The following is a 12,702-nucleotide window of genomic DNA, read 5'->3' on the forward strand; positions in this document are numbered from 1 at the left end:
TGGTGACTTATAAATGCTTGTAATGCTGAAGTTGTCTATTTTGATTGTTATTGCTGAGGAGTCAGTGTGAGAGGTTATTTCAATGAGTTGGGCATTAGGTATTGACTTTCGGGCATAGGTAGTTGTGCCATAGTGGTCATGATAAGTGGCACTTATCATGTGATATCCAGGTATTGAACCACATGTCTGAAGCTGGCCTGTGTTGCCCACATGTTTCTCCAGCAATCAACAACATCTACTTCGTGCTCTCTAAGGATTTTACGTAATATTTCACATTTTGATCTGCTGATGCCTTCAATGTTGAGATGGCATATACAGAGAACTCCTCCAGGGAACCGAACCTTTGGGCAAGCCTTTGTGCAGCTCTCAGAAGAGCCTTTGAATGTGTGCACACATCGCTTCATCTGGGAGGTCAGGAGACAGGTCCGGATTACCAACGCTGCAGAGTGCCTATAGGAGCAGTTGATAGCACTTCCTTTGCGCCTGCAGTGACTGTTCTTTAGCACCACCCAGGAGACATGTGTAACTTAATGAATACTATGGACGCGGTCATTGACTCCCAGCCCTGACCAGCCAAGTCATCTCCAAGTTTTTTTTAAGGTGGTATTACTCCTCTCTGTCTGTCCATTTGTCCCTACTTCCTGTTTACTCTTAGAGGAGAAAAGTTATGCTTACCTACATGCTTGTAATTTTGATCTCCAGTATGTTCTTGATTCTGCTACTTTGAACTCTTAATTTCAAAATCTGTTTCTTTATAGGGTCACTTTGAAAGATATAAAAGCATTTCTTCCTCGCATAAATTGCAAAATTTCTACAAGTAAGTTACGAGAAGTATTCCAAGAAGTTGATACAAGGAGGAGGAATGAGATTGGTTTTGATGATTTTTCTACGCTATATCACAAACTTATGTTTGATGAGACTGTAAGTAACAATTTTTTATTGTTGGAAGATTGAAAACATTTAAAATAGAACAGGGAACTAACATTGTAGATTTATAGTTGTCAATGATAATTTTAAACTTTTAGCTTTTGAAGTAATATATACTACATTGTGACATAAAAACAAATTAAAATAGCTGTTACATTTTAAATATACTTACAATTAGGTAACTAGATTGAATACCTTGCAGTCGTATCATTGTTTCTGGCCCAGTTGAAGATTTTGAAACCAGGAAGTTGTCTAACAACATGTACTTTCTAATTATTCTACAACTGCTGAATTAAATTTTCAAATATATCAAAGGAAGGAGGTTGTGTCTGATAGAGATTTCAACTGTATGTTTAGAATTTGTTTGTATTACAGTCATCTGCTACACCATATATGCCTGTTAAATTTTATGACAGTAATTTATAAGTATAGGCTATTTAACAGCAAGGAAATAACTTGGAAGAATAGTGTGTAAAAATGGGATAAAGTGTATGTCTTACAAGAAGTCCTTGTCAATGTCTTCTCACCAATTTGATCCATTTTCAGTAATCTTACAGGCCATGGTGAGAACTGAAAGTATATTGAAAATAGATCAAATGGGTAGGAACATGTTGGCAAGGTTTCCTTGTTAGTGGAATGATAGTCAGGACTGCTAAAAGGAAATCATGGTAAGATTTTGGAAATAACCTGGAAAGGCTAAATCTGGCAGGAGGGAAGCCTTTTCAGACTGTAATACAAGATTTTTGAAAGGGAGGAGAAAGTGAAATGAATGGCATTTTGCTTACATCAGGTGAACTCATTGTAGATGCTAGGGAGTCACTGGACATTCAGAAGGAATATTTTGAAAATCTTCTCAGTGTAAAAGGAAACCTTTCTGTTGAGGTGCTGAGCAACGGAGTTCGAGGAAGGAGAACAATGATGACAATGAAATTACACTCGAAGTGGAAAGGATGGTAAATAGACTACATTTTCATAAAGTAACAGGAATAGATGAAATTAGACTTGAAAAGGTGAAATATAGTGGGAAATTAGGGATGAAATGGCTTCATAGAATAATAGGATTAGCATGGAATTTTAGTAAAGTACCTACTCATTGGACCAAAGTAGTAATTGAACCTGTCCATAAGCAAGGGAACAGGAAGGATTGCAAACACAAACAAGAGATTTCTTTGGTTGTTATACAAGGCAATTTGTTCACAGACATTTTAGAAAAGAAATTGTAATTTATGGTGGAGATTAACTTGGATGAAAGGGACTGTCAGGATCTGATTTTCAGTATGTATCAAGTGATTGAAAGGTGCTGCAAGAGCAATAGAGAATTATGTTTCTCTTAAGTAGATCTAGAAAAGGTGTATAACCCAGTACAAAGGGAAAACAAGTATTGACTATACTGAGAGATTTTGAGATCAGGGGTGGGTTGTTATAGGCAATCAAAGGCATTTATGGTGACAGTCAAATAGCTGTGAGAATTGATGGTAGAATGGATTCTTGATTCAAGGCAGTTACAGGGATTGGGCAATGTTGTAATCCTTTATTCTTATTGTTAGTAGTTTATATGGATCACTTTCTTGAGACAAGGATTCAGTTGGATGAAAAGGTAGTAAGCAGTTCGGACAGTGTTGACGATTTGGTTTTGATAGCAGACATTGCAGGAAGCTTGCAGTCTAATATCTTGGAGCTTGGAAATAAATGGAGTGAATATGATATGAAAAAGCATTTCCAGTACTAAAGTTATGTCAGCTAGTGGAAAACTGGGAGAGTTGAATGTCAGGTGGGGAATACAAGAATGGAACAGGTGGATTTTTCAAGTACTTAGGATGTGAATTCTCCCAGTTTGATTGTGTAGTAGGTGAGGTAAAATCAAGATGTAAGAAAGCTAATGCAGTGAGTTCTGAGGAGAGATTAACAGTATTCTGTACGAGAGAAATTAGCTGTCGTATAAAATTATCTTTACATCACTGAGTTTTCAGACCCCCTTTTCTGTACGGGAGTGAAAGCTGGGTAGGCTCAGACTATTTTATTCATAAGCTGGTAGTAACAGATATGAAGGTAGCGAGAATGATTTCTAGTACAAACAGGTGGGAACAACAGTAGAATTGGATTGAGGAGGTAAATGAACTTGATGGATGAAGCTTTGTTTATAAACTGTTTTCTATGCTGGTGTAGGGTTACCATATGAAAAATCAGAAACCTAAGATATCAGAGATAAAGAAGCAGGACAAACCAGATCATCAAAAGTAAGAAACCAGGATACTTGGAACTAAAAGGAAGTCTAATATGGGACATTCATTATAAAGATGCTACGTTACAAGATATTAGAATCATTCCGTATTGACGGTTTTCACTTTACAATGGCGAAAAATGAAAGTATCCTCCTATTCAATACATCATATATTCCGTCATTAGACGGAGCAAACAAATTCAAACATGTTTCGGCTCGCTTGAGCCATCTTCAGTGAAAAAATTAGGGGGGTTGGAATAATTTACATAAGTTGAAAAAATGCTAAAAAACATAATGAAAGAGCAAATGAAAAACAAACAAAGGAGAGCCTAGACAGAAACAAAATTAGCACAAATATACAATATTTACATCAATATGCAGAGCAAAAAACAACTTATTGCGACAAAATTCAGTGAAACAGGTGGTAATTTAAAATAATAATTGAAACTAAAAACTGCGTTAACCTAAGAAACAAGGGAATGAGAAAACAAATGATGCAGATGGAAATGAATAATAGTAGCACATGGTGAGGTTGTGGACCTCATAGTTTACAAATTATTGTTTTAGTAAAAATGACACAACAGTTTGAAATTGCTGTCAAAATCATCCTAGTAGAAACCCATATCATCAAATTGGTCAGGAGGAGAGCGGGAGCAAACATTTTTGAGAAACCAAGCCTGATATAACCTGCAGGCGAAAATCCTGTGATAAGGAGAAAAAACACCAATGAAATTTAAGGCTTTAGAAATAGCAGCATTCTCAATATCTTTTCAATCTGGCAGTCCCTTTCTTCATTATTGTTTCATAATGTTGGCTGGTGTCTTGCCTTATTATAAAGGGGTCGGAAGGGCCGCGTATAAAAATTGAGAAGCTGTGTTAGGTAGAAGACAGATGCATAGTAAACTGTAAGTAATCTAGTGGAAACCGTCAATGAAGTTCTAATCTGTAATGGAAAAAAATGAGGTTACAATAGAGTAAAATAATATATTATTATTGGTCCACCTTTTCAATACAAAATGAAAATTATATAGGGACTAGTTTCGACCTAGTAATAGGTCATCATCAGCCTGAAGTAAGTCAAAGATCGAAGAAAACATAAACAATGTAAACACAAGTACAGTCTCTTTAAAGGTACATACCAAGTGGGAAGTTGAGTAGAGATATATTAAAAATAATAACTCATCCAAATTGACGAAGCACTGAGCGGAATTTATGTAAAGTTCGGTGCGCCGTATATTATAAAAGACCACTGTGCACTAAATGATGCAATAAAGAAGAATAGTAGGTTGAATGCTGGCTTCTTCATAGCTGTTGTATAATCGAAGAAGATTACGTCGTGTTTTATAAGGTATTGATAGACGTCAAAATACATGGATGTTGATCCTTACCTACCTCCGTTTCACTCTTCAGCTAAAAAAAAAAAAAAAAAAAAAAAAAAAGAAAAAAAAAAAACTCAGACCCTTATTTTCCTTCCTTCACCTCCTCAAAATTTCCTTTGATCCTTTCCTACCTCCGTTTCTCTCTTCAGCTCATCACATCACGCTTGAGTTTTCCTTTTGACATATTTATAAAAAAAAAAAATATAAAAAAAAATCTTACTGTCTTTTATTCAGAATCAAATTTATGGTCCGCATTGAACTGCGAATTTATTTCCACCTTTATTTAACTCCATATATGTTGCTCCACCTCGTGAAACATCCATCGTCCTTCAAGATTCCAGAAGCAGAAGAGCTTTCTCCTAGCATCATACTTCGCATCGTCTATTAATTCTGGTTTATGAACATCTTGAGAAGACTATGTTACGATTCTTTATTTTCAATCGATCTCTGAATGAACAACATTATCGCTTAAGAACCAAGTTTTTTCGATTTCCATTTCCACAATTTATACAACGCACGGGACTTTTTTAAGGATCTCTATTTTTTAACATAATATAACGCTTCTCTGGTTTCCTAAGCCTCCACACGCAACTATTGCCATGTTCAAAAAAACTGAAGAGCCTTCCAACATCCATGTATTTTGACGTCTATCAATACCTTATAAAACACGACGTAATCTTCTTCGATTATACAACAGCTATGAAGAAGCCAGCATTCAACCTACTATTCTTCTTTATTGCATCATTTAGTGCACAGTGGTCTTTTATAATATACGGCGCACCGAACTTTACATAAATTCCGCTCAGTGCTTCGTCAATTTGGATGAGTTATTATTTTTAATATATCTCTACTCAACTTCCCACTTGGTATGTACCTTTAAAGAGACTGTACTTGTGTTTACATTGTTTATGTTTTCTTCGATCTTTGACTTACTTCAGGCTGATGATGACCTATTACTAGGTCGAAACTAGTCCCTATATAATTTTCATTTTGTATTGAAAAGGTGGACCAATAATAATATATTATTTTACTCTATTGTAATCACAGTTCAATACGGATCTATCATTATGAAACTTATTTCTTTTAAAAAAATGAGGTTGTATGAGAAACATGGGTTGATAAGTAAAAAGTGTGGAATGGTTGTGAAGAAAGCTTAAACTTACGGTGTGCAGTAGGTGGTTGTCCTCTCTAATGGCCTGGCCTTCTCAAAGTAACGGTCTCGTTCGCGTGATCGAGTCTATTGTTGGTTCGGCTGTGTTTGCTAGGATGGAAGGAGCGGAGGGGGAAGGGGAGGTGCAGGGGTGGTTTGAGGAAGGGAGGGGTGGTGAGTTGGAGAGATGGAGGTGGGGTTTGTTTGGCAAATATATGGAATGAATGTTTCAAGAGGATGTTAGTTTACTCGCCGACTTCTAAAGCTCGAATGGCGTGGCCTTCTCAAAGTGATGGTCTCGGTCGCGTGATCGAGTCTATTGTTGGTTTGGCTGTGTTTGCTAGGGTGGAAGGAGCGGAGGGGGAAAGGGTGGTGCAGGGCTGGTGTGAGGAGGGGGGAGTGGTGGGGAGTCGGGGAAATGGAGGTGGGGTTTGTTTGTGTTATGGAAATTCTGACAAATGTATGGAATGAATGTTTCAAGTAGAATGTTCTTTTTCTCGCTGACTTCATTTAAATTGTGAGTGGAGTTCATAAACTGATCTAAATCGATGTGGATGCTCTCGCGAACGTTGAGCAAGGTGCCTTTTTGCTCATAATGCAAGATCTTCAAGTCTTTATCTATTGAAGTGTATGACAAAATTGCGGCCTGTTTGACCTATGTAGCTGGAATTACAGGATTGGCACTTTAATTTGTAAACTCCAGAGTTCAAATATTTGTTGTTGATGTTGCTATTGTTATTGTTGACAGTGTGTGGATTGAAAATGAGTTTGGAGTTGGTGTGGGAGGTTCTGTAAGCTATTTTGATGTTGTGTTTCTTGAAAATATTAGAAATTTGGTAAATGCTACTATTATTGAAAGTGAATGTGGAAAATTTTTCTTTAGGAGCGGAATCTTTTACTAGGGTAGTCTTGGGTCTGCTTTTGTATCTATTGATGATTCTGCTGATGAAGGTTCTATTGAAACCATTGTGTTCTGCAATATTGTAGATGGTATTAATTTCTTTTTTGTAATTCTTGCGAGATAAAGGGATAGTTAATGCCCTGAGGACCATGCTATTGTAAGCTGCTTTTTTATGTATGTCTGGGTGCACAGAGGTCTGATGGATGGTACTGATGGTGTGGGTGGGTTTCCTGTGTATATTGAAGGATAAAGTGTTGTTGCTGTTGCACATAATGGTTAAGTCCAGGTAATTAAGGGCTTTATTGTTTTCTGACTCTATGGTGAATTTTATATGTGGGTCAGTGGAGTTGAGAAATCCAAGTACTGTGTTGCTGTTAGTAACGTGGGAGTCTAAAATAACAAAGGTGTCATCTACAAAGCGTGTCCAGTGTTGAATGCCATTGATCTTGCCAATGATGTGAGAATGCTCTAAATGATCAATGTAGATATCTGCAAGGATTCCTGAAGCTGGTGACCCCATGGGAAGACCTATCTGTTCGTTAATGACATTATTGAAAGTGAAGAAATTGTTGTTCAAAGTAAATTCCAGAATTCAAATAAATTCATCTATTTTGCCTATACTTAAATTGCTGAATTTGGAGAGATTGTTCTTGATCAATTGTACGGTGCTGTTAATGGGAACATTAGCATACATGTTGGTAATATCAAAAGAATGAAGAGTGTCTTGTTTGGATAAATTAAAATGTTTGATCTTATTGCAGAATTCTAAGGAGTTCTTTGCTGATGTTTTGGCTTGAAAACGATAGTGTGACTTGAGGAATTTGTGAATGAATCGAGATACTTCATAGGTTGGACTGTTTCTGAAATTGATAATGGGTCTTATGGGGATGTCTGCTTTATGGATCTTGGGTAGCGCTTTGGCTGTGGGAAGTTTCGGATTCATGATAATCATAATCGTTTTTCAGCTATGAGTGAACATCATAAAGCATCCAGCCACGAATACACTTCAATAGATAAAGACCTGAAGATCTTGCATTATGACCAAAAAGGCACCTTGCTTGACGTTCTTGAGAGCATCCACATCGATTTAGATCAGTTTATGAACTCCACTCACAATTTAAATGAAGTCAGCGAGGAAAAGAACATTCTACTTGAAACATTCATTCCATACATTTGTCAGAATTTCCATAACACAAACAAACCCCACCTCCATCTCCCCGACTCCCCACCACTCCCCCCTCCTCACACCAGCCCTGCACCACCCCTTCCCCCTCCGCTCCTTCCATCCTAGCAAGCACAGCCAAACCAACAATAGACTCGATCACGCGACCGAGGCCATCATATTGAGAAGGCCATGCCATTCGAGCTTTAGAAGTTGGCGAGTAAACTAACATCCTCTTGAAACATTCATTCCATATATTGGCCAAACAAACCCCACCTCCATTTCTCCAAGCCACCACCTTTCCCTTCCTCAAACCAGCCCTGCACCTCCCCTTCCCCCTTTCCGCTCCTTCCATCCTAGCAAACACAGCCGAACCAACAATAGACTCGATCACGCGAACAAGACCATTACTTTGAGAAGGCCAGGCCATTAGAGAGGACAACCACCTACTGCACACCATAAGTTTAAGCTTTCTTCACAACCATTCCACACTTTTTACTTATCAACCCATGTTTCTCATACAACCTCATTTTTGTCCATTACAGATTAGAACTTCCACTAGATTACTTACAGTTTACTATGCATCTGTCTTCTACCTAACACAGCTTCTGAATTTTTATACGCGGCCCTTCCAACCCCTTTATAATAAGGCAAGACACCAGCCAACATTATGAAACAATAAAGAAGAAAGGGACCGCCAGATTGAGAAGATATTGAGAATGCTGCTATTTCTAAAGCCTTAAATTTCATTGGTGTTTTTTCTCCTTATCACAGGCTTTTCGCCTGCAGGTTATATCAGGCTTGGTTTCTCAAAAATGTTTGCTCCCGCTCTCCTCCTGACCAATTTGATGATATGGGTTTCTACTAGGATGATTTTGACAGCAATTTCAAACTGTTTTGTCATTTTTACTAAAACAATAATTTGTAAACTATGAGGTCCACAACCTCACCATGTGCTACTATTATTCATTTCCATCTGCATCATTTGTTTTCTCATTCCCTTGTTTCTTAGGTTAACGCAGTTTTTAGTTTCAATTATTATTTTAAATTAACACCTGTTTCACTGAATTTCGTCGCAATAAGGTGTTTTTTACTCTGCATATTGGTGTAAATATTGTATATTTGTGCTAATTTTGTTTCCGTCTAGGCTCTCCTTTGTTTATTCTTCATTTGCTCTTTCATTATGTTTTTTAGCATTTTTTCAACTTATATTATGTAAATTATTCCAACCCCCCTAATTTTTTCACTGAAGATGGCTCAAGCGAGCCGAAACATGTTTGAATTTGTTTGCTCCGTCTAATGACGGAATATATGATGTATTGAGTAGGAGGATACTCTCATTTTTCGCCATTGTAAAGATGCTACGTGTCGCTTACAACAATATGACTTTGTTCTTGCTGTTTGTCAGATTATGTGTGTAGAAATCACTACAGCTCATATTCTGCAAAATCATACTGCAAGAATATTATTACTGGTATTGTATCTTCTGAGAGGTGATTTCTCTCATTCATCCACTGACTCTGAATTAAAGAAAGTATTCTTTCTGTATTTGCTTTATACCCTGGCATTTGAAGAAAGTGTATGTACATTTTTCTACAATTCTGAGCAGAACTCTCTATAAAAAGTTGAAAATTCTAAGAAATAATCTAATCACAGCTGATATGCCAACATATCATTACACTTTTCTGAGTATAAATTCTCAGTGTATATAATTCACCTGGTCAAATTCTGGTACATAATCAATTATGACCACTTTACTTTGGTCAGCTTGTATTGAAGGTACAACATCCTTCCAAAAAGGAATTTCCAGTCATAAAATTTTCTAAGCTTTGGCTACTGCTTCAGTCTTTAGATGGTCTTCTAAATCCCTGCTTCCTTTTGTGTGCAATAGATAAATTAGGTAGATTTGCAAATTACACATCCCACTTTCAACTTACTAATTCTCCAGGTTGTTTTGGAAGTTGGGATATTTACTGTGAAATTTCAAAATGAAGTCAGCAGTACATGTTGATGTCACATCCAACTCAAGTGACAGTGTGCTACAAATGAGAAGCAATAACTTCCGAACTGGTATTTTCATGAGCAGGAAATGAGAACAACACATTCTACTTTAAGATGTTTGATCCAGTTATCTTTGGTTTCTGTTCGATCTCCGTGTTGCCCGTTCTGTTTCGATTTTTCACATTTGCTCATTGTTGCCAACTTTCACCACATCTTCAGTTAAAGAAAGCTGTTAGTCCATTTTTCAAAAATAATAAATGTATATGTGGCATACTGATAGTTCTTGAGAAGGTAATTAAGATTTAACCAGAAATGCCCTGGGACTTCCCTGGATGTCATGAAAAGCAGGAGATGTCCAGGAAAATCTGGACGTATGGTAACCTTATGCTGGGATCATGCATAAAGTAATGTATGTATGTCAGTGAAGTGTATTGCACTTATAAAATACTTGGGCTCTATTTATTTTTATTTGTTTACAATTACAGGCCTTTCGTGATAGTGTAGATGTGTACGGTATTTATTCTGAGAACTGTGAAAGGATAACAGTGCAAGAATTTCAGAGCTTCTTGAGTCAGGAGCAACAAGATCCATTAGGCGATGATGAAAAATTAGTGTCAAGCTTTATGAGGGATTATTTACAAGATTCACAGCGTGATGTTCAAGAACCATATTTTACAACTATGGAGGTAAGTTGTCCTTTCTAGAAAACATTTTTCATTTAAATATGAGCTTTGTCACTATTATCACTGAATTACCTGATCAAGTTTTGTATCTATAGCTTTCTATACAAAATGCTCCATCTCTCTCTTTACTTATTGATCTGAAGTTCATGGAGAAATTGCATATATCTGAGATTAGAAGATACCAGGTTGTTCAGAAATACATGGCCATTTTTTGTACCTCACACTACTGCTGAATTTTTTAGCAGAGACAGCAGACCACCTCCTCTGTCAGAAGTAATGCATCTCTGCCAACAATTCACAGTGGTCTCAGTCCCATCCCTACTGACCCCAGTGGTGGAGTAGTTTAGTCATTGTCCTTCACTTCCTAAGATAATGTGTTAGATTTCCCTAGGTTGGTGACATTTTGAGTGTGTTTATTGGCAACAACTCTGTGTTCGGCTTACACCATGTTAAGGGGTCAGCTACACCTTTAAGGGTCAAAAATAGCATTTTTTCCAGTAGCTTTTTCTTTATAGAATATTTTCCTCTTTAATCTGGTGAAATTAATTCTCTCATCTATTTCACAAGGTGTGTTTGTAAAAGTCTATGTATGTCACTTGCTACAACCCAGTCTTGTCATACATTACTTATTTTTTTCTGTAATTTTCATTTCTATAGAGGGTTTTCATCATAATTGAAAATTTTATTTGGATGAAATAATTGAACATTTAAAAAATAGCAGTGCAAACAAAAAAGTACCAGCTATTTAGACAAATATTTAGTGCCGTCCTTGAGTCAAACATTTGACAACTTCCAACAGAGGAACCTTTCAGCAATCTCAAGACAATTTCTCAAGAAAGTTTTAACGGGAAGCATTAATGAAACATGTTTTTAACAAGATGCAATGCATCTAAGGACTTTAGATCTCACTTAAGATTCCTTTTTTAATTTGATTTTATATTTTACGTGTTGTCACTTCGGGATCTCTAGATGCCTTTAATTTAACGTCATTTGTGTATGTTTGTAAATTTGTTTTAGTTTTTAGATGTGTTTGTACAGATATATATTATAGTTGATGATGGCTGGCCAAGGCCGAAACTAGTTCCTCGACTAAAAAATGTAATATAATATGTATGATGTCATATATTATTGAAAAGGTGGACCATTTCTGACATAATTTTTGTTGTTATAGTGATCACAATTCAATACGGATCAAAACATGAAGTTTATATCGTATGATGTGAAGAACTGATGAATTTTCTGCCTAGTTTTAAGCACACCATGATGTCCTCCGACAGGTGAATCATGATACTACTTGAAGATAATAGGAATTAAAATCTGAGAACAAACAATTTTGAAGCGATGATCACTTCGAGATTTACAATAGAGCACACTGTTACATAAAGAGTATGGTGTAATACACTTGCTGGACTTAATATCACCAGTGGTCACCTTGAGTACAGCATCCTCATCCTTGTGCCTCTTAATATCCTGATACACCAATAGGAAGTCAGATAAGATGGCATTAACACAACAATTAAAACTGTTATAGGCTTTTGGAACATCATGAATTTTGACATTGTCATCATTCCCTGAAGATTCACTAAACATCCTGCTTGATCCATCAGCGACAACATTATCTGAACCTCTGATATGACGAACATCAAATTTAAAAGCAGAAATTCTAATCATCCAGTGTGTTAAGCGACCAGTGCGTTTAGGTTGATTAAGAACCCAAGACAACACTTTATTATCAGTTTCAAATGGGAATGTTCGGCATACATCCTGAATTTCTCCAGAGAGAAGATCACAGCAAGACACTCTGGCTCATATACTGAGGATTTGTGTTCAAGAGGACTTAAGATACGAGTAGTGTAAGCAATCGCACGTCGACCTAAATCGGTTTCCCAGCTGTTCCGGAACAAGGAGCATCAGTTTGGATTATGAATGGTCTGTCAAAGTCGAGGATAGCTAGTGTAGGTGCATTGGATAAGGCTTATTTTAATTTGTCAAAAGCGTTCTGTTGGAGTTGTTTCCAGATACGTCTGAGAGAATTTAGAGCACCAGCAATTTCCACAAAGTTAGCAGTGAAATGCTGCAGGAAGTTTTCCATACCTACAAATCTGGCACTGCCTTTTTGATCCTTAGGAGGTGGGAACTCTTGAATAGGTTGGATTTGGGACTGATCAGTAGATACTCCATTGGGCAACATGATGTGACCAACGAAGGAAAACTGAGGTTTAGCAAAACTGACAGTGAGGTCTGCCTATCTTAACCTATCGAGAACTTCCTGGATATG

General features: G+C 36.9%; 1 protein-coding gene across 2 annotated transcripts in view; it reads left to right on the top strand.

Annotated features, from left to right (window-relative positions):
• Nucleotides 1–12,702, top strand: part of LOC136886934 (1-phosphatidylinositol 4,5-bisphosphate phosphodiesterase gamma-1-like) — a 737,826-nt gene that overhangs the window by 120,726 nt on the left and 604,398 nt on the right. For both annotated transcript variants that reach the window (XM_068231056.1, XM_068231055.1), the window contains 2 exons: nt 759–921; nt 10,227–10,427. In XM_068231056.1, coding sequence (XP_068087157.1) covers nt 759–921; nt 10,227–10,427 — 364 coding nt within the window. The remainder of the gene's footprint in view (nt 1–758; nt 922–10,226; nt 10,428–12,702) is intronic.

The sequence above is a fragment of the Anabrus simplex genome, chromosome 1, assembly GCF_040414725.1.
Source record: "Anabrus simplex isolate iqAnaSimp1 chromosome 1, ASM4041472v1, whole genome shotgun sequence".
Lineage (NCBI taxonomy): Eukaryota > Metazoa > Arthropoda > Insecta > Orthoptera > Tettigoniidae > Anabrus > Anabrus simplex.